The sequence below is a fragment of the Vigna angularis genome, chromosome 10 (genome assembly GCF_016808095.1).
Source record: "Vigna angularis cultivar LongXiaoDou No.4 chromosome 10, ASM1680809v1, whole genome shotgun sequence".
In the NCBI taxonomy this organism is placed as follows: domain Eukaryota; kingdom Viridiplantae; phylum Streptophyta; class Magnoliopsida; order Fabales; family Fabaceae; genus Vigna; species Vigna angularis.
The window spans coordinates 808,533-830,901 of record NC_068979.1 but is presented as its reverse complement, the minus strand read 5'-3'; the positions used below and the strand labels follow the sequence as shown (position 1 = coordinate 830,901).

The following is a 22,369-nucleotide window of genomic DNA, read 5'->3' as shown; positions in this document are numbered from 1 at the left end:
ATTCAGATAGGCAGCCACACATTTCATCCCATTGCACGATCTATGGAAAAATAATATACAAAGATTGCACAAATTATCGTAGGGAAGCACATGGAATAGGCAGAGAAATTTCAGCGTCTCCAATAAAGATTAAAAACCGAAAATCCATATCGAAAAACCAAATGCTCTTCTAAATGCCAAAACAAAATTTAAGTATAAATATTAGTAAATGCAACAGGGATTCTAAACAAACAAAAATTCATCATGAGCGAGTTCAAGCTCCAACTACTTCAGTTGTTCCTTCAACTACTGTTTCATCAGCAGGTCTGTCAACCTTTGTTCCAACGTCTTCCGAGTAATCCCCATGAACCTACAAGTATAAAACACAAAAAGTAACATTACAATACCAACCAAACTTTTGTTTACGATATTGGTACAAGTATAAACCACACGATTCTGCACTAAAAATAGTGAAAATTTTATAGTAAAATTGCTTCATTCCCAACAATATCAATCGACCATAACTAAGGTCAAAAATCAACAAGGAAAGAACGTAGACTATATAGAAAATGGGGAATCCCATGATGCGCAAGAAAAGCTTTTGACTAAACCATTTTGGCGATACCACTCAATAATAATACAAAGACAAATCCAGCAATGCTTGACTGAATGCTTCAATAAGGGCAACTAAAAATTCAAACGAAAAGTACGTACCTCCATCAATTTGCCAAGGTCAAACTTTGGAGCTTTCAGGATCTTAACTTTACGAATGAACACATTTTGTAGGGGATAGATGCTTGATGTTGCTTTCTCAATCTCTTTGCCAATCATCTCAGGGATGAACTTGCGGACCAGTTCTTTCAAATCACAGGCTGTTGCCTGGTTAACCATTATCTCTCTCATTTTCCTGCGGATCTAAACCGACAACAGTGAGTTTTACAATCTCAGATATGTAACAATTCATCCCTTAAACAATACATTAAACAAAAGAAAACAAGAGAAGATACTTTCATAAATATAAGGGCAATTTAGGATACAAGCACATGTGCTGAAGTGCATACAAAAACAAAATGTTGATATAATAACTTGGTTCACATCCTTCAAAATTTATATTACTATCTTAGGTAAAATAGAGAGAAATGCAATTAAAACATGTTCAATTTAACATGAAAACATATCCCTGCATATTCAAAAACTAAATTGGAAAAAGAAACATTTTAGCATACAACCTCTAAGGAGTTGGTACCTGTCTAATTTGGCTCGATTGTGCGTAGCAAGTCCTCTTCACTTGGTTGGCACGCCTCTTAGTAAAGCCAATGCAGAACATCCTCAGAGTGTAATTATCAGTGGTCTTCACATCTACATGAGCTTCGATCAAAGTTTGCCATTTTCGGACCAAAGACCTCAGCTTGTCAGTTGTGAAATCCATTCCCTAAAAACATACAGTCCCAATTTAATTTAAATCATCTGAGTCGGGTGTACAAAAATAACTTCGGCCCCCCGTCTTACCCAAAAGTTTGTCAAAACATTCTTTCCTTGAACATCCTCGGCTCTCAAACGGATCTTCTTGAAGGCATGGTCCTCATCCCCTTGAAGATCAGCCAATGAGACCTCAAACACTCTGTGTTTGAGTCCTTCCGAAGCAATCTATTATTTAAAACAGTCAGTAAACCCACCACCAACTACACAAGCCCACGATAAGCTTAGAAATTTGAACTGCACGTACGCAGAATAACACGTACTAAATATTATAACAACTACAATACTCCAGATCATGGACAAACACAGAAAATAAGACAACCAAACGAATAGCCTATGATACTTAAAGAAAATATTGAATAAGACACAAAAACAACAACCGGGGTTGTAAAGATAAAGAACAACCATTACAACATCTAACTTGTCATCATGCAAATGCCTACACAAAATTCTACTCTGTTTTTTTGTATAAGTGAGTTTATGAGGATCCAACACTACATACATGCAACCTTACACCCCATGCCATCTATAAAAATGCATCTATATTGCTGGATGGATAAAAACAGATTGAATATATATATATATATATATATATATATATATATATATATATATATATATATATATATATATATATATATATATATATATATATATATATATATATATATATATATATATAAGATCGTGAAAATAGAAATAAAAACCTTGGTGCCCTGGGTACGACTGACGAGGGTCTTGCCCACATTCTTGACCTGGAACACAGAAGGGGCCTTGATATCGTACCAATCCTTCTTGGAAAAGGGATCGGCGCTGCGGATTGATGGAATAAGAAGAACATAGTAAAAAAAAAAAGAGATTGCAACAGAACAGTTAAAGAGAAAAAAGCGAAGAAAATGGGCACTAACGCCTTCTTCTTGCCACCCTTCTTTCCCTTCGAAATCCTCTTATTCTTTCCAACCGCCATAGTTGCTCTTCTGCTGCTTCAAGGTCAAGTCAGGTCTTCTCCGCAGCCGACTGAAACCCTAGCTTCGTCTCCCAGCGCAACTACTATCAGTTAACACCCTTTATATTCCTACCCTTATTGGGTTTGGGCTTTGTTTGGGTTAAACCCACTTAAACTATTTCGTATTTGGAGCTTTCTTCGTGCCCGCCATATTTATTTTTTCTTCGCCCACAGATTTTTTTAAATACCTCAAATGTCCCTTGACTTTCACTAGGATAAAATCCTGATCTTTCACTTTCTTTAAATTAACTCTTTTTAATTTAATTATTTTTTAAAACCAAAATAATTATCTTCAATAAAAAAAATACCTATAAAAATAATCTTTTTTCCTACAAGTTTTTTATATTTACTTTTATAATTATAATTGTATTATCTTTTGTTATCATAAATAAGATTAGAGTAAATAAACATACACAGGATGTATTTTCACTCATTATTAAGTAATAAAAATAATAATAATAATAATAATAACAATAACAATAATAATAATAAAAAAAAAATAATAATAATAATAATAGCATCAACTTATCTTTTAATCTTAAATTGTTCAAAAACTTGCGTTTTTTTAAAGATCTAAACATAAAATTTGATTAATTCATTTAAATTTTATTTTATTTTAAATATTTTTTCTATAAATTGTTTGGGAAGGTTAATTACTTGTATAATTTATTTGCATGTTATTTATTCGTATAGATAATTTGACTAATGAGAAATAAAAAATTTTAAAAAATTAAGTACGAAAAATATAAATAAGATCCATCAGAAATACAGATAAAATACACGGATGTAAAAAAAATTGAAAGTAAATACTCCAAATACAAAACTATTCATTGTATTTACATTATTTTATTTTTTCAGTCCGTAGATAAATTTAATAGTTTTGAAAAAAAAATATATTATAATTCATATCATGTATATAGGATTGAAATATATTATTTTTTTCTAAAAGTAATATTTTTTAAAGAAAAATTATTTAAATAAAAACATTCAAACATTATTTTTTAAATAAACACATTCAACATTATTGCTTAAATTAATCTATTTAATTATTTAAATAATATTGCGTGTTTTTATTTTCTGCGTAAACCTAACTAAAATTATTGAAACCTTCTTATTTTTTTTTTCTTTTATTTTTTTCTTAATCCTTTTATTCGTTTTTTTATTGTTTTTTTTCATTCTTATTTTTATTTTTCTTCTTATTCATTTTCTTATTCTTTTTTAGTGTTCTTCTTCTTATTCTTCCTTTTCTTCTTATTTTTGCTCTTCTTCTTATTCTTACACTTATTCTTCTTATTATTTATATTATTCATTAAAGGTCATCAAAGTGAACGGAAAAAATGTAATCTGGTTCCATTTTTTTAATTTAACTTAAAATTCAAATAAAACAAAAAGTGTGGACTCTACTTTAGATTGATTTTTATATTTTTATTGTTATAAAAAGATTTAAGACTTTTTACAAATAAGAAAATTGCTAAACATTATATATATATATATATATATATATATATATATATATATATATATATATATAATTACATGATCTTGGGATTAAATATTATAATACAAATTTATTACCATGTTTTAATAAATATGAATATCGTATAAGTGCAATAGAATTAAACTTTAAAACAATTTTTCAGACACACTAAAGTAAGTCTATTAGTTTTCAATTAACTTAACATGTAATAAACATTTGTTTTATATTCATTTACTAAGCACGAGTTAGCTTAGATTTTATTTTTTTTACAATAAATTTTTGAATGATTTTATTATGATTTTAAATATTATATAAGTATTATTTAGGTAAAGAAGATAAATATTTTTTAAAATCAAAGTATTTTTAGTTTTTTCAATCATTATTCAATTGTCACTCTTACAAAATAAAAAGAAAAAATTCAATTTCCACTCCTTAAAAAAATAAACAAATAGATTGTTTAAATTATATGAAAAACTTTAGAGGAAGAAAGAAAACTACACTTTTAACCTTGATAGCAACAATTTTATTGAAATTTTCTGTACAACTTTACTAATGGTGTTTTTTATAAAGCAAAAGTAGATAAAAGTGAAGTATAAGTTTTGTCAAAGTGGGATACATAGAAGTTAGATACAGGATGTTTTGGACGTGAAATTGTCATTAAACATTAGATTTAGTCCATTTATGTTTTTGTTTTGGACGCATTCTTTGTTAAAATATTTGACACTTTTTTTCATAAAATCTGCACAACCCATCCAAACTCGTTACAGAGTCATAAAAGTTTATGATTTGCAATAGAGTGCAAAATAAATTTTTTTTAGAGATGACAAAAATAGTCGAATTGGATAAGTTAGTCCTGTGTTCAGTTAAAAAAGTATGTACATGGTTGTTATACGAGGAAGATTAGGACGTGACATTATAGGAAGAGTACAAGGAGGTCGGGAACGTCCTCAATGTATATGCTGTAAAAGGATGAGTCATAGTCAAGAGAATTGTTATTTCTTACATAGTTTCTCTTTTAAAACTGTTAATATTTCGAATATTGAAACTTTCACTTTTAAGTTTATCAAGGATGAATATCAAAAATATCTAAGATTAAAGTCTAATTGGCACAACCATCTTAATCTCTTAATACATATTTCTCAATTTATGAAAAGTCAAAATTCATGAATAATTGACTCAGATACTTATAATTATATTTCTAATAATATAACTATGTTCTCATGTTAATCTTAATTTATTTCTTCCAGTTTGATAACCTAACCCGTTAGCCCAATAGGCCAACTTCAACATCATTAAAAAAGTGAGGGTTACTCCCTACACCACCCCACTTTGCTCCTTTCACCACCACATTTTTTTAAAATTCCAAAACTATCCTTTATATTTTAAAATATCCTACACCCCACCTCTTTTCTTCAACGGATGTCAACATCCGTTGAAGAAAAAATACTTCCACGAATGTGCTACATCCGTTAACGGATGTGGCGACATCCGTTGCCTTTTTTGTTTTTTAGCTTTTAGTTTTTTTATTTTTTTTTTGTTTTAAATTAATATATAAATATTATTTAATTATTTTAAAATTATTACTTAATTATTTATAAATTAATTTTATTTTATTTAATAAAATAATAATTATTAATTTTAATTTATGTATTATTATTTAAATAATAATTAAAAAATTTATTATAAATATATTAAAAACGGATGTGCCACATCCGTTAACGGATGTGGCGACATCCGTTGCATTTTTGTTTTTTAGTTTAGCTTTTTTATCTTTTTTGTTTTAAATTAATATATAAATATAATTTAATTATTTTAAAATTATTACTTAATTATTTATAAATTAATTTTATTTTATTTAATAAAATAATTATTATTAATTTTAATTTATGTATTATTATTTAAATAATAATTAAATTTTTTTTTATAAATATATGAAAACGGATGTGCCACATCACGGATGTGGCGACATCCGTTGCCTTTTATGTTTTTTAGTTTTTAGTTTTTTAATTTTTTATATTTTAAATTAATATATAAATATTATTTAATTTTTTAAAAATTATTATTTAATTATTTATAAATTAATTTTATTTTATTTAATTAAATAATTATTATTATTTTAATTTATATATTATTATTTAAATAATAAATAAAAAACTTTTTAAAACTCTATTAAACGGATGTGACCACATCCGTTGAAGTTTTTTTTTTTAAATAAAAATAATAAACTAAAATATAAAATATGTAAATAAATGTTACGGATGTCAACATCCGTTGAAGGTGAAACAGATGTTGACATCCGTTTTATAGAAGGGTAAATAAGGTATGGGGAGGTGCAGGGAGTGGTTGGTGGTGGTGAAGGGAGCAACTCTCTAAAAAAGTTGGTGAGTGTTTCTCCCTTCATCACCACCAAATGCTCCATGTACCACCCATACTCAATTTTCCTTTGATATAAAATGGATATCAACATTCGTTTCACCTTCAAGGAATGTTGACATCCGTTTACATATTTTAACGTTTTCTTTATATTTTAGTTTATTGTTTTTATTTTAGATTTTATTTTAATAATATTTTTTATCTACATAATATATTATAAAAAACAAAAAAATTAAATACTTTAAAAATTAATTTAAAATATTAAAAAAAATTAAATAACATTTTGATATTAATTTAAAATATAACAAATTAATAAACTAAAAACTAAAAAAAAAACTAACGGATATGGCACATCCGTTTAAATAATTATATAAAAAATATTTAAATAATTAATTAAATAATAATATATAAATTAAATTAGTAATAATTATTTTATTAAATAAAATAAAATTAATTTATATATAATTACATAATAAATTTAAAAAGATTTAAATAATATTTATATATTAATTTAAAATACAATAAACTAAGAACTAAAAAAAATAAAGAAAATCTCAACGGACGTGGCACATCCGTTTAAGTAATTATATAAAATATATTTAAAGAATTAATTAAATAATAATACATAAATTAAATTAATAATAATGATTTTGTGTCGTTTAAGTTTCTTTTTAATTTTTAGTTTATTTAAATATTATATTTTAATTAATATATATATATATATTATTATAATATATTACGTAAATTAATTTAATTTAATTAAATAATTATTATTAATACAATAAATTAATTAACTAAAAAAAACAAAGTTTCAACATATGTGACATATTTGTTGAAGAATTTTTTCTTCAATGAATGTCAACATCCGTTGAACAAAAGAAGTAAAGGTGTAGAATTTTTTAAAATATAAAAGTTAATTTTAAAATTTTATAAAATATAATGGTGCAGGAGCAATCTGGGATAGTGTAGGAAGTAACCTCAAAACTCGTCTCACGTTTATTTTTTTAAGTTAAAACCCTACTACCTTCTTTGTTTTTTTTTAAACCCGCTCATTTCCATGTTCATCGTTTTGAGAAATTCAAATACAAATAATAACATTATATTTAAATGAAAACATAACTTAACAAGCTGACATCAACTCAACATCATCCTAACCATTGATATGAACTCACTTCAATCCGTCTATTTTTAACGTGAAATTCCAGTTTCAACGTCAGAAAAGAAAACCAAACAAACTCATAACTTCACAAACCAAATTGTAAAAGTCAACTCGTCTTCTTACTAATCGATCGGACTCGACCTGTTTTTCACTAATCAAAATTTAAGTCTGATAAACCCTATTTTACCACCGATATCCGCCAATGGATCCCAACACAACACAAACGAACACTCTCATAATTTTGGGGTTTAACAATAAGCAGTTAGAGAATCATCCAAACTGGGAACTGTGGTAGTTACGGTAGAAGACTAAAGAATGCATATGAAATGGGTAAAATTAAATCAGTTAAACCGTACCCGAGTTTAGCAGTGATGAAAAGTAGTAGAAACCAGAAGCTACTTTCTCTAGGACCATTTTTAATTCAACTTACTCACATCCACGAATCCTATTTCGACACCTAAACCAAACGACCCCTCACCTTTTCTCCTTCCATAACGTTCCATCGTCACATCACACATCTTCTTTTTCTTTTTATTCTTCCATAAAAAAAAATCTCATTATTATCTCACAACACTCAAACCAGGAAAAACAAGAGTGAAGATTTTTTACACACCTAAATATATTACATTTATTTGTCATTATTTTTTTTTCTTAAAATAATATAAAAGTTTACATTTCTTTTATCATTTTATTCTTATAATTTATGTTAAATGAATGTAAAAATACGAAAAACAAGTCAAAACGAGAGCAGTACACAACAACGCATATATATTATTGGGCCTAGGGCATGCACATCACTCAACCAAAACCTAACACGACGAGCTTTCAGAGTGATTGACAGAAGAAAGGGAGCACATACTGCAATTATGTGACCACATACCTTTGCCGTGCGTGCTCTCTTCTCTTCTTGTCAATCTCCGTCTCTTTCTTCGATCCAGTTCCCTACCTCTCCATTTCCGGTTAATGTAACTGCAGATCGAGTGAATGATGGAAGGAAGGAACATCGAACAAGTAGCCCTAAATAAAGCAAGGAGAAGAAGGTTATTGTGTTTAATTTTCTTTTAATCACTTCAAATAACTTCCTTAGTTTGCTGAATTTGATCATTGAAACCCTAATTTTGCAGGAACGTTTCCCAGATTTGCCAGTATGCTTGAATTTACACACAAGGTAAGTAAATAATGTATTATTTTTCGGATAGAAACGTGATGGATCCATGAGTTAGATTGAAAGGGATGACATGTATTTGATTGTTGTAGCATTGCACCGACCTTGTGGAAAATGAGATCATAGCTTAGGTTGGTGAAAATGTGGTGTATGAAGTCTGCATAAATAGGTTGCCCAGAACAATGCACAAACTATTTATCAGTAACAGCTTATTATAACAGAAGGTGTTAATTAACGTTATGTAAATTTGAATTAGCTTGATTGATACTACATAGAGTCAACTTTAGCAGATTTCAATATAGAATTAGCTTATTAAATATATATACTATGTTAAGTCAACCTTTAAAAACAATATTGATAAATTAAAATCCATGATTTTATAATTTTCTTCTATATTTAATGTAAATCCATCACTTTTTACTGTTGAGAGTGAGTTCTTAACTGACAATAGACATCAATTTTTTCTTAGTGTTAAAAAAAAAGTGAAAGTTTTTTTTTTTTTTTACATATATGTCATATTTGTATAGTTCTCAACAAAAAGTTGGAATGAGTATTCACATCCAAAACCACTCAACAACTGAAATATATTTTTTTTTAATTGAAAAATATTTTTGTTATACTTTCACTTCACTCACGACTGATCATCCTGTGTATATTTTTATTCGAAAATTGTCTCTTAATAACGTTCAAATGTGCAATTATGAAGATATATACTTTTTCTAATGCAATGAAATTGAATAACTATTTCAACTTTATAAGATTTGATCATAATTAAGAAATTTTTAGAGAAGGAATAAATCTGAAAAATTAAGCAAAATGTTTTACATAAAAAACTAACTAATTGTGATAGCAGTAAAATATTGATGTTCAGTTTTTCGGAAATTGAATTTTCAGCAACAAAACGCAAACTTTGAACCTGTTCGTTGGTATAATGATGTGCAGATACAATAAAATGGATTGAATTTTGACTTATAACGAGTTTAAACTGGGTTAATTAGATAAATTTATATTTTTAAAATATGGGTTAAATTAAATTAAATTCATTTAATCCCTAAATTAAATAAATTTGAGTCAAGTTGTAGAAGAGGTTGACTTGTAATCTATCAATAATAATTTTTCATTATTTATTTATCATTCTTTCATAAGTTTTTTTTTCATAATATTTATTACTTTTAATTATGTAAATTGATAATTTAATTTTTTAAACACTAAATTATTGTTTAATAATATTTAAATAGTTTGAATGTTAAATATATCTGATATGTTGGTTGATAATGTAATTTTTAATTAGTATCATTTAATGTGAAACATGTAAACGCACTTATTATTATAAAAAAAAAATCAATGAAATAAATTGAAAAGATAAATCAATTGTAAGTTAGTCAATGAGCCAACTAATATAAGCCTAAGCCAACATCTATGCTGCAAATTCATCTATGCATTGAACCAAGCTTGATTTTTGTTTGAAAAAATACTACTAAGAAAAAGAAAGAAATATACGGAAACTTAATAGAAAATAAGATTTTTTGAATTGAGAAAAAAATGAGTGAAAAGTGAACTAGTTTAAATAGTTGGGAGAATAAGTGAAAAATAAGAAAACAAAAGTTTGTGATAAGTTTAATTGATGCCATAACATAGATATAGAAATATATAACATATTCAAAAAACAATTTAATGTAAAAAAATACAATTTTGAAAATGTAAATTAAGTTAAAATAAAATTTAAATTAACGCACAAAAGTATTATAAAATATTAATAAATTAAAAAATATAAAAAGAAATTATCAAATTTTAAATTAATTATTTTTACTATACTTATTATTTTAATTATTCATTTGTTATAATAATAAAATATGTATAATATTTTATTATTATATATTACAAATTTAATTGATTAATTTTATTTTTTCTCACAAAATTAATTATTAAGTATTAAAATAATTTATTTTACAAAATATTAATATGTAAATTATTTTTATTATTATATTTTTTTTATTATATTATAATTTAAAAATAAAGCAATTTATTATATTTATTTTTACATAATTGATTAATTGATTACATTCAGTTTTTTGAACATTGTTTGTAAACTTATACATAATTAATTATTGATCTTAATGTTTACATAGTTAGAATAAAAAGGGTATATAATTATAAATGATTATAAATGATGATTTAAACAAATATAGTTGGTTCGATATTTGATAGTTTTAATGGTTGAATAATTATGTTTATTTATTATTAGAGTTTAACATTTAATCTTTTTCTTCCTCCCATTTCATTATGCTAATCATTTATACTAAGACCAGAGAAATAATGAGTTGTGCAATGCTTTTTCACACCACATCTTTGTGATAAATATATAGACAATTATATCAATTTCCAGCTGAAGATATTTCATTTGTGGACCATAATTGAGCTTTTGCTGTCATTATTCATGTATTTTGAGGTTCTGGAAATAGACAGATTTTAAAAAATAAGTTAAAATATATAAAATTATTTGAATTGAATGGAAAAAATAATCATAAATAAGTGAAATAAAAAATAAAACTATTTGAATTAAATGAAAAATAGAAAAAAATAGAAGGTTTGTTAATATATACAATTAATTTTTAAAGAGTATAAAAAAATGATAACTTATTTTTTAGTAAAAGAATAAAAAAATGTCATAGTGGTGAGGACATAATGAAAATGTGTTATAGACATTCATAATTAATGATGATTACGAATAATAATCATGTAGAGTTTAACACCAATTACATGCTATCTAGAAAAAGTAATGTATATTTGTTGACTACAGTACAAATGCTGCAAACGGACTGCATACAATGAATTCTCGAGGATGGCATCTTTCATATGTACATATTTAATAATCATCATTAATAAAATAAAATAATTAAACTATTAGATTATATTTTGAAATAATTGAAAAAATTAAATTACTTTTATTTTACTTCTTTTTTATTACTTTCAAAAAAATATAAATTTTATACTTGTTTAAAAAAAATTAAAAACTAAAAAATAAAGTATTAATTAAATATTAAGATATGTAATTAAATATATATATATATATATATATATATATATATATATATATATATATATATATATTGTAAAGGGAATTTACAGATACTCAAACATGAAGAAAAAAATAGCTAGAAATTTAAGTGTAAATTAAAAATTAAAAGTCATTGGCTTATTTTAGGTTTGATGTAGTATTTTTATTTGTTTAAGGTTTATTAATCACTATCAAATTTTTTTTCTATCGAAAATGAATTAAACTCAATATATTACTTAATGAGACTTTAGTAATTATTTATATTATTCTATCATATAAGTTTATTTTCGTTTTAAAATAAGATGTAGTAAAAATAATTGCAAATATTTATATAAAAATCTATCGATTTTTATAACTATTATTTTAAAAGTTATATAAAATGGTAATCGATTGATATGATGAAAAATTACACCAACCTTTAATGTCTATTAAACTTTTTAATTATATCCTCTGCAAGAACTTTTTCATAACGACATTGTTTAGTTATTTAATATTGAAGATTATTAATAATTATTAGGTTTAATGTCTCCGTAGGTCCCTATTTTGGTCTTGAATTTCAAATAGGTCCTCGTTTTTTTCGGCGTATCAATTGAGTCCTTGTTTTTGTAAAATTGAATCAATTACAGGCCTGCCGTTAATTTGGACAAACGCCGTTACGGTATTGGTTAGGTGGCATGGTTGACTGCAGACGTGGCATTTAAAACGATTATTGTATAAAATAATTGGTATGCACGTGTGTTTATTCAGTTTTCGGTAAGGGTAAAGTAGGAAATTTGAAAAAATTAAAAGGGCAACTGAGATTGGGGAAAAAGTTTTACGTTTTTATTGTTAGGGTTCGCGTGAGAGGCCAAAAATCGCGATCGTAAGTTCGAGACTGAAGCGGCAGAGTGCATGCAGTGGGCGGTGTGTGTGGGTCCTTTTGTTGTTGGAAGGAAGAAGCTGAAGCACGTGGTCAGTGGAGGTAAGTGTTTCTGCTTTATTGTATTCGTTTTGATTCAATCGAAACTACAATCACTTGTGGTGGTCCCCCATTGCTGTATGGTTTGGTCTCTGGTTTTGATTGCATTTTGGTGGTCCCCCATGTATGGACTGAATTAATTTCACTTTGTCTGAGTGCGTATGTTTAAAGTTATTTGATCTCTGTGCCTGTTTTAATATATATTTTTTTTGTCGTGATATGTTTTCATAATAGGTCTGTAGATATATTTATTTTGTGTTGTGCGTAATGGAGGACGCTATTGTGTGTGTGTTCCACCATGGAGGAAAGTTCATTAATGATAGTACCCTAAAGTATGAAGGGGAGACAACAACTTTGTCCTTTGACCCTGACACGTGGAGTTTTTTTGTGATTGTCAGTGCAGTCAAAAGTTTAGGATATGAGAATTTTAAAGATTTATGGTACTGTTTAGGAGGGGGTTTAGTGTTGAAAAATAGGTTGGAACAATTGATTGATGACAGAGGTGCCATGCATATGGCTAACTTAGCTAGGCTTAATGGTGAAGTTCACTTATACGTTGTCCATGTAGTTTCTGATCCCGAAGTCATTCATATGCTTGAAGGAGAAGTTGAAGGTAATGGTACAGTACAAAAAGAGGTTGAAGAAGATGGTGATTCTGTTAAAGTAAATGGTGAAGGTGATGGTGACTTACAAGAGGTCAATGTTTGTGAAGAAGATGGTGACAGTGTTGAAGTAAATGATGTAGTTGATGGTGAGTTACAAGAGGTGAACGAGGGTGAAGAAGATGGTGGTGCTGTTGAAGTAGAGGTTGAAGGTCATGGTCACGTAGAAGAGTTGCATGAGGTTGAAGAAGAGCAAGAGTTGAATGTGTGTGAAGGAGTCGTGGAGGATGAAGTTTATGTTTGTAGTTGGAGTACATCTACTGAAGAAGGTGATGTACATGGAATTAATGAGTGCTTAGAGGGCCTAGTAGATGTGAGTGTTGAATGTGATATAGATGGTGATGTAGATGGTAATGTCGAAGCAGAAGTAGAAGTAGAAAGTCTTTATGATAGTGATGATGACCGTGATAATGTGAGTGTTGAATGTGATGATCATGACGATAGAGGATTGTCAGATTTTGAGTGGAAATCTGAGGAATTTCTTAGTGCAACAGATAGTGATGAAGAGGTTAATGACACTGAAGGTTATGGGAGGTTTGGTATTTTTTGTATGCCAAAAAGTATGTTAGACTTTACATGGGAAGTTGGGACCTTTTTTGCAGAAAAGCAAGATATTTTAGATGCTGTAAAAGGGTATGCCTTGGAAAATGGGAGGAATATAAAGTTTGTAAAAAATGACAAGAGAAGATTGAGGATGAAGTGCTTTGGTGCAAAAGGAGAATGCCCATGGACCATATACTTTGGTTATATGGAGGCTGTAAAATCATGGCAGCTGAGAACTAAAAAAGACATTCATACATGCAGCAGGGAGTTCAACCTGAAGTTAGTTGACGCCAAGTGGTTGAGCAAAAAGTTGGTGAAAACAGTTCAGGAAAATCCTAAGATGAAGGGTGTTGATATTCGTGAAAAAGTTCAAAGGAAGTGGAACATAGGTATATCAAGGTCTATGGCTTATAGAGCCAAAGCTATTGCTTCTAATGAAATTGATGGATCCTTTAATGAACAATATAAGAGGATATATGATTATGCGCATGAGTTGTTGGAAAGAAATCCAGGATCTACAGTTAAGGTCCATGTTGAGAATAATGAGGGTGAGTTAATTTTCAAGAGATTTTACTGTTGTCTGAAGGCATGCAAAGACAGTTTTGTCTGTTGTAGGCCAATAATTGGATTAGATGGAGCCTTTTTGAAAGGGAAGTATGGTGGTGAGCTGTTGACGACTGTTGGGAGGGATGGAAATGATCAAATGTTGCCCATTGCATATGCGGTGGTAGAAGTCGAAAACAAAGATTCATGGATGTGGTTTTTGGAACTTTTAATTGATGATCTTGGTGGTGGAGAAGTGTGTTCTTCAATTACTTTTGTCTCGGACCAACAAAAGGTAATAATCATATTTAAATTGCTTCTTTCGTATATTGGTTGATTAATTTGATATGGTGATAAGTCATTTACGTTAACACCACAGGGTCTACTACCAGCCATACAACAGTTACTCCCAGGTGTTGACCAGAGATTTTGTGTAAGACACTTATATTCAAACTTTAGGAAAAAGTTTCCTGGTAAAAATCTGAAACAGCTGATGTGGAGGGCAGCTACTGCCACTCATCCACAAAACTGGGAAAGGGAGATGAGAAACATTAAAGATATAAATGAAGACGCATTCAAGCATTTGATTGCCATCCCTCCAAGGTTGACAATTTGTATTAATTATTTTTGCCCTTTGTATATTATTTTATGTTTGTCCATATTAGTTGCAGTTTTAACATGTGTATATATCATCTGTTGTAGATATTGGTCAAGGTCCAGATTCAGTCCAACACCAAAATGTGACACATTGGTCAACAATATCAGTGAGGCTTTCAACAGTGTCTTGGTTCACACCAGGACTAAACCAATCATAACAATGCTGGAAGAAATTAGGGTATACATAATGCAAAGATGGGCAAAAAACAGGGCTAAGATACAATCATTTTCAGGACCAATTTGTCCAAAGATGCAGGCCAGATTTACAAAGGAATCCCAAGCAACGAAGAATTTGATACCTAGGTAACTTTGTTCATAACTTCATAAATGTTTATTCATTCCTTGGTAAACTTTATGTCAGACACTAAAATGTGTTGTTTAAATTTTTTATTTGTTCATAGCTGGTCAACACACAAACTGTTTGACGTAAGACACGTCTCCCAAAGTGGAGAAAAATTTGTTGTAAACATAGACGAGTTCTCATGCTCCTGCAGGAGATGGACCATCACAGGAATTCCATGTTGTCACTCCCTTGCCGCAATGAAGTTTCTTAATATTGATGGCCAGCAGTTCATTCCGGCTTGCTTTCTAAAGTCCACCTATGAAGAAACCTATGCATCAATCGTATATCCCATCAACGGCAACAACATGTGGGACCTAACACCACATCCGGATGTCATGCCTCCTAGGAAAAAGGTTATGCCTGGAAGACCTAAAAGGAAAAGAAGACTGGAGCAGTGGGAGATCAGAAAGGATGATTCACGAGTGAGCAAGGGTGGTTTGCGGAAGAGATGCGGGATATGTAGGGAGGTTGGGCACAACAGGAGTCGTTGCCCGAAAGCAACCCAAGAACCAATCATGCCATCATCGCAATTATCTGAAGTGTGTATGAATGATGAGGAAGCTGAACTATAGATGTCTGTATAAATGACAATGATGCCAAGTTTAACGAACTTTGGTTATGTAATAGTCTAAGGAACAAGGTTGATTGTTTTACTGCTTTGTAAATGACAATGATGCCAACTATGTATGGTTTTGGATGTATTACAATGACCAGGAACGACTGTTGTCAATGACCAGGAACTGTTTTGGATGTATGAAAATGTTTTCGTTATATTACAATTTCCTTCTTGGACGGACGTCTTATATACAACGATACAGGACGACCAGACCGAACGCTCTGCAGCACGAAGGTTGTTGGACGAGCGATGCACGAGGGTGGACGACCACACCGAACGCTCGTCCAGCGAGCTAGTAGTTGGCCGAGCGCTACACAGGGGAAGACGACCACAACGAACGCTCGTCCAGCGATCTAGTAGTTGGACGAGCGCTACACAAGGGAAGACGACCACAACGAACGCTCTTCAGCACGCACGCAGTTGGACGAGCGCTAGACAACGGAAGACGACCACAACGAACGCTCGTCCAGCGATCTAGTAGTTGGACGAGCGCTACACAAGGCAAGACGACCACAACGAACGCTCTTCAGCACGCACGTAGTTGGACGAGCGCTAGACAAGGGAAGACGACCACACCGAACGCTCGTCCAGCGAGCTAGTAGTTGGACGACCGCTACTGGACGCTCGTCCAGCGACCGTAGAGGGCGCTCGTAATTTAGCTATCAAATGAAACTGCTTATTCAATAGTATCTCAGCAATGTAACAATCAAAATTGAAACTGCTTATTCTATAAATATTATTTACCATTATAACAATTGTCTAATTTAGCAGTAATTTTGTACACAGTATATGGACTGAATTTATAACAACTCTTCCATTTCATTCATTTCATTAATTTCATTACAACAGACCAAACCTACAACAAAGTTACAAGGAATCATCCTTTCGTCATCAACATTGAAACTAAAACTATCTGTATTACACATAAAACAGACACCAACAACATCACCACCTTCATCAACTTTTCAACAATGAAAACTGATTTTTGTAAATTCAGTATGATTTTCCTAGTACTATCCGTGTCTTGACTCTTCACTAGTGTTTCTTTCTTTCCTTCACTGTTGAACAAACTTCCCCTTTCGTCACCACCAATATCATTGCACCATTCGAAGAAGTTGCAACCACTTTCTTCACCACCATTCTGTAAAGACAGCATTCAACTTCATTAGGGAGTACCACCTTCTTCTCACAAACAGTACCAAAACTTGATTACGTTGAGTTGAATCTAACATACCTTATACTTGGAGCATCCCCAAAATTGCTTGCCCCGATTCTTCGTAGTTTTGGCAGTTCTCACCACACAACTTTGACCACAGTAGCAGATCGGTGAAGGCGTACCATTTTCCTTCCGCCTGGCACTGCAACTCAATGAATACCAAGAGTGCTCCTTCGACATTCTCTTCGAACAACTAGTACTACACCCAGCTGCGTCGCAAAACTACAACTTCGACCTCGTACTTCGAATCGAACAAAGAACGCGCACCCTCCCACTTCGAATCCAACAAAGAACGCGCACCCTCCAACTTCAAATCGAACAAAGAACGCGCACCCTCCCACTTCGAATCCAACAAAGAACGCGCACCCTCCCACTTCCAATCGAACAAAGATACACCTGATTTTTGGATCCAACTTAGGATCCCATTTTTGGCCTCTCACGCGAACCCTAATATTAAAAACCCTCAATTTCTTCCCCCAATTTCATGTGCATTCGTCAATTAAAACCTGTTGGCCTTGAATTTTTTCAAATTTCCTAGTATGCCCTTACCCAAAACTGAATAATCATACGTGCTTACTAATTATTTAATACAAAAACCGTTTTAAATGCCACGTCTGATTAGTTACTGCAGTCAACCATGCCACCTAACCAATACCGTAACGGCTGTTTGTCCAAATTAACGGCAGGCCTGTAATTGATTCAATTTTACAAAAACAAGGACTCAATTGATACGCCGAAAAAAACGAGGACCTATTTGAAATTCAAGACCAAAATAGGGACCTACGGAGACATTAAACCTTATTATTATTATTAGTATTTATTCATAAGATTGAAATAAAGAAAATACAGTGGTGTGATGTTCTTTTCCAAGGAGGTTTTTTCATGCACAAGAAAATAGATTTAGTTACAATCTTTAATCACATTTTTAAACAATTCGTCCATCACCATTGAGCCAATAATTTGCTTGGATTAAATGACTTACTTTTTTCTTTTTAAATTTATGTAAAGCCTATTTAAATAATTTATCAGGTAAAAAAAAGCAATTAAATTTGTTTTGAGTTTACACATATTTTTCATAATTATTTCTAAAATTAATATTGCTATTTTAATTTTTAAACGTTATTATATTTTATCATTAATATACATATTAGTTAATTTGATTGGCCATACGTCTTAATTGCTGAAGTAAATTCCCAACACATTTTTTCTTTTATAAAAGACAAAACAAAGTTAAACCAGCTAACACATTAATGAATATAACCGTCTCTTGAAATAAAAAAACTCTTAATTAATAATATTTTAGTTAAAATAATTAATATAAAAGACATTCTAAATTGGGTCTTACTGAAAGGATAAAGCCTAACCTCTATTTTAAGTATTAAAAGAAGCTGTTTCATGAGATGCTAACTTATTAATTTGGATAGAATATATTTTTTATTTAAATTTAAAATATGATTTTATTTGAATTTTGAACATAAATTTGTAGATAAATTGATATTTAAGTTAATAAGATAATTAAATATTTATATAATCGAACATAAAAATATTTATAATAAAACATGAGAATAAGTATTGATTGAAAAAATACTAATTATATTTATAAATCAACGAGCCTATATTTCTATTAATAATATAATAAATAGTAATCAAATTATCGACCGTTATAACGTATAAATATAACTTAAATAAATATAAGTTTGGATAATAAGAGAACTTAATTTTTTTTATTAAATCACGTTCTTAAATATTGGACCAGATACATTATTATTATTATTATTATTATTAAAAGTATATTAATGAAGTGAAGTTAATATTTTTGAAGTTATAAGAGTAAAAAATGTGTATATGAGAAGAGTGCGATGCGTCAATGTGATTGACACAGAAAGCCACCCCATGCCAAAGAAAGTTAATTGCAGAGAGGTAGTGTTGAGAGGAAAGTCAATGTATTTTTTATTTGATAACAATATCGCTTTTACTACACAAACTATAAAAATATAATGATAAAAGAAACGTAAATTTTTGTATTATTTTAAAAAAGAAAAGAGTAAAAAGTAGAGAAAAAATTATTTGACACACTTAAATATTTTATATTTATTGAACAATATCTTTATTTACTTTTTATTCTTCAAACAATATAAAAATTTATATTTTTTTTTTACTATTTTATTTTTATAATTTGTCTCAAATGAATGTAAAGATATATTATAGTATTGTTACTTAAAAAATAAGTAAGTACACTGTGTAAAATATTTAGTTGGATCAAATCATCTTTACTCTTTTTATTTATTTATTTTTTCTGATAAAAACCACTGATTCTTATGCACACGCGTCTTTATCAGAACACACGAAACCGCTTTCTGTTTTTGCCTCACTGACTCTCCTCCTATCTATGGGCCAGTTTTTCAGCAATTCATCATCCTACACTCCTAAGTGCCCAAACAGAGAACAACCAACAATCTTCAATTCCTTTTCCTTTTCTCTTTCTTCTCGCCATTACTGTTGGAATCCGAATTTAGGGACCAGTTTTGGTTTTACTCTCTCTACTAATCCTTCCTCTATTTCTGATGTGTTCGGGAAATAATGGCGCTCACACACACCAACGCAAACTAAATTGAAAGCTAGCAAAAATACAAACAACCCTTCTTTGTTTCTGATGTGTGATGCATGCACCTCTGGTCCCTTGATCATGACCACTGAGACTCTCTTTGCATGTCGTTTCTCACTCCCCTTTTGATTCTATTACCTCAGACGGAGCAATAGAGGACGACAAAGCCTGAAAAAATTTTCCTTTTTCTTCTGCCCAGATTTTCTAATGAATTTAACACTGCTGGTATAATCTGTAAACAAGAGGGTTGAGAGAGAGAAACAGGAGTTTTTTCATTGAAACTTGTTGCCGATTTCTGGCTTCTGACTCTGCAAACCAAAGTGAATTTATTTGACTGCAGTTTTGCACATGTGCTGTAGAGTGTAGTACACTGGTTAGTTGTACAAGTCTCCAACACTGCAGATAAAAACACAGAATTGGTTTTTTGATGTTGTCTTCTCGAAGTTATGGTACTGTCCCTTCAGGTGATTACTACAATCTCTCTCTCTTTACACTCACCCACTTTTACATGCATAACTTTAATTTTCTGGGGTGGTGTTTAACTGTTCTGATTGTTTTCGTGTAGAATAAAAATGAACTGTAGTGGTAGAGAGATCCACGCAGAGCAGCCTCTATTGATTGACAAGCTCTGATTTTGATGGCGTTTTGTAGCTCCTCACCGTCTATACCAGAAAAATACAAGAAACTGGTATCGTCTTTCTTCAGTTCTCCTAAGCTATTCGCCAATTTCACATCGAAAGTGTTGTGTGAAACTGAGAGTGCGATGAGTCCAACCTCTATACTCGACAGTAAGCCTTTGTCTGGCTTGAAAAACCCTTTCAGGTCAGAAACAAACAGCCCCAGAACCCCAGTTGGCGAACACAAGCGTTATTGGGATAAATTGGATTCAAAGGGTCTTGTTGATGCTCTTGTTGACGACAATAGACCTGGGGAAGTAACATCAAAGTCACAAAGCAGAATGATTCTCTTTGGATCCCAGCTTAAGATTCAGAATCCTCCACTGTCTCATCCGACAGTCTCTCCTCAATCACCTAAATCTGTGTTTGGTTCCGCCAATTCAACCCTCGAACCCTCCAAATCTTCGAGAGTTTTCGCGGGATCTATCTCTGCCAGTGAAATGGAGCTTTCAGAGGACTACACTCGAGTGATTTCTCACGGGCCTAACCCAAGAACTACTCACATATTTGATAACTGCATCGTTGAGAGTGGCTGTTTTGATTTTGGATGTTCTTCCTCTCCAATGGAAAATGTGTTTCTACCTCCCCACACCAGTTTTTCCACCGAAAGCTTCATGAGTTTCTGCTTTTACTGCAATAAAAATCTTGGTCAGGATATGGACATCTACATATACAGGTACCTTTTTATTTTCTGTATCCATCCATACCATAAACACCACTGTAATTTATGCAGTTGTGACAACCTTTTAAAGTTTTGCTACTTGATTTGGATGCGCGTATCTAATTAAGATGTAGGATTGACAGAAAATTTACAACTTTTAATCTCTGCATGAAATTTAAGGTGATATCTTGCATTGGCTTCAGATCACTTGGCAGAGTTAAATTTAATATAATGGATGTATAATTTAGTGACTTTCATCTTTGGCTTCTCCCAGTAGAATGTCAAGACACATTTGATTCATGGAAAACACTCTGATGAAGTTTTTATACAGATGTTTCCACCACTATTTTTGAATTAGAATTTACGTTTTTATCTGAACAATCTGTATAATCAAAGTTTATATTAAACGTTAACATGAATCAGTGAGTTGAAGTTTCAAGTTGGATTAGAGAATGACTGATTTTTTTATCCAATAGCTTACAAACTGACAAGAAGATACTGATGGGAAACTTTGAATCTAGTATTGACAGATGGTGATTGGATAAAAGACAGATTTTGAACAAAATTAAGTGAAAATATGTTGGATGAGCTGATGAGTGTGGTTGTGTGGTTTAAAATTCAGGGGCGAGAGGGCATTTTGCAGCCGTGAATGCCGTGACGAGGGAATGCTGTTGGAAGAGAGGATGAACAAATTGAAAGCTGGAGATTGAGATGATGTGACATAGATCAGTTTCCTTCCTTCCTTCCTTATTTGGTTTGCTTCAAAGAACTACTAATAATAACTCTTTGATTTTTGTTAGTTGCTTTTGCATAGATTCATTTTTGGGACATAAAGTGGTCCTTAAAGATCCTGGATCCACTGTACCTGGTTTTGTTCTTTCTGTTTCTCTCTTTCTGGGTGGTAGTTCTGTAGAAGAAGGTGGAAAGGATTGAAAATGAAAGGCTGAAATACTGTAGAGAAGATTTTGATAGAAACGATGAATTAGGAGCATGCTATTTGGTTTTGCTTTGCTCTTAAAGTTTTCGACAGTAATAATACATACTATAATTACCTCACGTAAGACCAATCTCATCGTATCAACTAGATTTTTTGAGGATCTGCACATATCGTAAACACTTTTCTGACTGCATTTGAGGAGTTACTCTCTGCCAATTTCGAAAGGGAGAATTAGAAGAAGCCAAGTTGCTGTTT

At 30.5% G+C, this 22,369-nt stretch overlaps 2 protein-coding genes and 1 long non-coding RNA gene across 3 annotated transcripts; 2 read left to right on the top strand and 1 right to left on the bottom strand.

Moving 5' to 3' along the window:
• Positions 1 to 96: 96 nt before the first annotated feature.
• On the bottom strand, positions 97 to 2,540 carry LOC108320937 (40S ribosomal protein S3a). The gene is made up of 6 exons (XM_017552536.2): positions 2,367 to 2,540; positions 2,166 to 2,271; positions 1,489 to 1,626; positions 1,226 to 1,411; positions 694 to 894; positions 97 to 349 (listed from the first exon to the last, which is right to left on the bottom strand). Exons 1-6 carry the CDS (start codon positions 2,423 to 2,425, stop codon positions 254 to 256), a joined length of 786 nt encoding a protein of 261 aa, XP_017408025.1. The 5' UTR covers positions 2,426 to 2,540; the 3' UTR covers positions 97 to 253.
• Positions 2,541 to 8,284: 5,744 nt separating this feature from the next.
• LOC128194246 (uncharacterized) lies at positions 8,285 to 8,905 on the top strand. The gene is made up of 2 exons (XR_008245611.1): positions 8,285 to 8,513; positions 8,598 to 8,905. It is a non-coding gene; the product is annotated as an uncharacterized LOC128194246 (long non-coding RNA).
• Positions 8,906 to 19,599: 10,694 nt separating this feature from the next.
• LOC108320787 (FCS-Like Zinc finger 8) lies at positions 19,600 to 22,180 on the top strand. The gene is made up of 3 exons (XM_017552326.2): positions 19,600 to 20,303; positions 20,405 to 21,192; positions 21,800 to 22,180. The coding sequence occupies exons 2-3, from the start codon at positions 20,477 to 20,479 to the stop codon at positions 21,885 to 21,887; spliced, it is 804 nt and encodes a 267-aa protein (XP_017407815.1). The 5' UTR covers positions 19,600 to 20,303; positions 20,405 to 20,476; the 3' UTR covers positions 21,888 to 22,180.
• Positions 22,181 to 22,369: the final 189 nt, after the last annotated feature.

Excerpts from the sequence above, each read along its gene's own strand:
- LOC108320937 (XM_017552536.2), bottom strand. The coding sequence starts at position 2,425 with ATGGCGGTTGGAAAGAATAAGAGGATTTCGAAGGGAAAGAAGGGTGGC. Across the intron at positions 895-1,225 it reads AATCGAGCCAAATTAGACAG|ATCCGCAGGAAAATGAGAGA; the intron begins GTACCAACTCCT and ends TTGTCGGTTTAG. Across the intron at positions 350-693 it reads ACCTTGGCAAATTGATGGAG|GTTCATGGGGATTACTCGGA; the intron begins GTACGTACTTTT and ends TTATACTTGTAG.
- LOC108320787 (XM_017552326.2), top strand. The coding sequence starts at position 20,477 with ATGGCGTTTTGTAGCTCCTCACCGTCTATACCAGAAAAATACAAGAAA. Across the intron at positions 21,193-21,799 it reads ATGGACATCTACATATACAG|GGGCGAGAGGGCATTTTGCA; the intron begins GTACCTTTTTAT and ends TTTAAAATTCAG.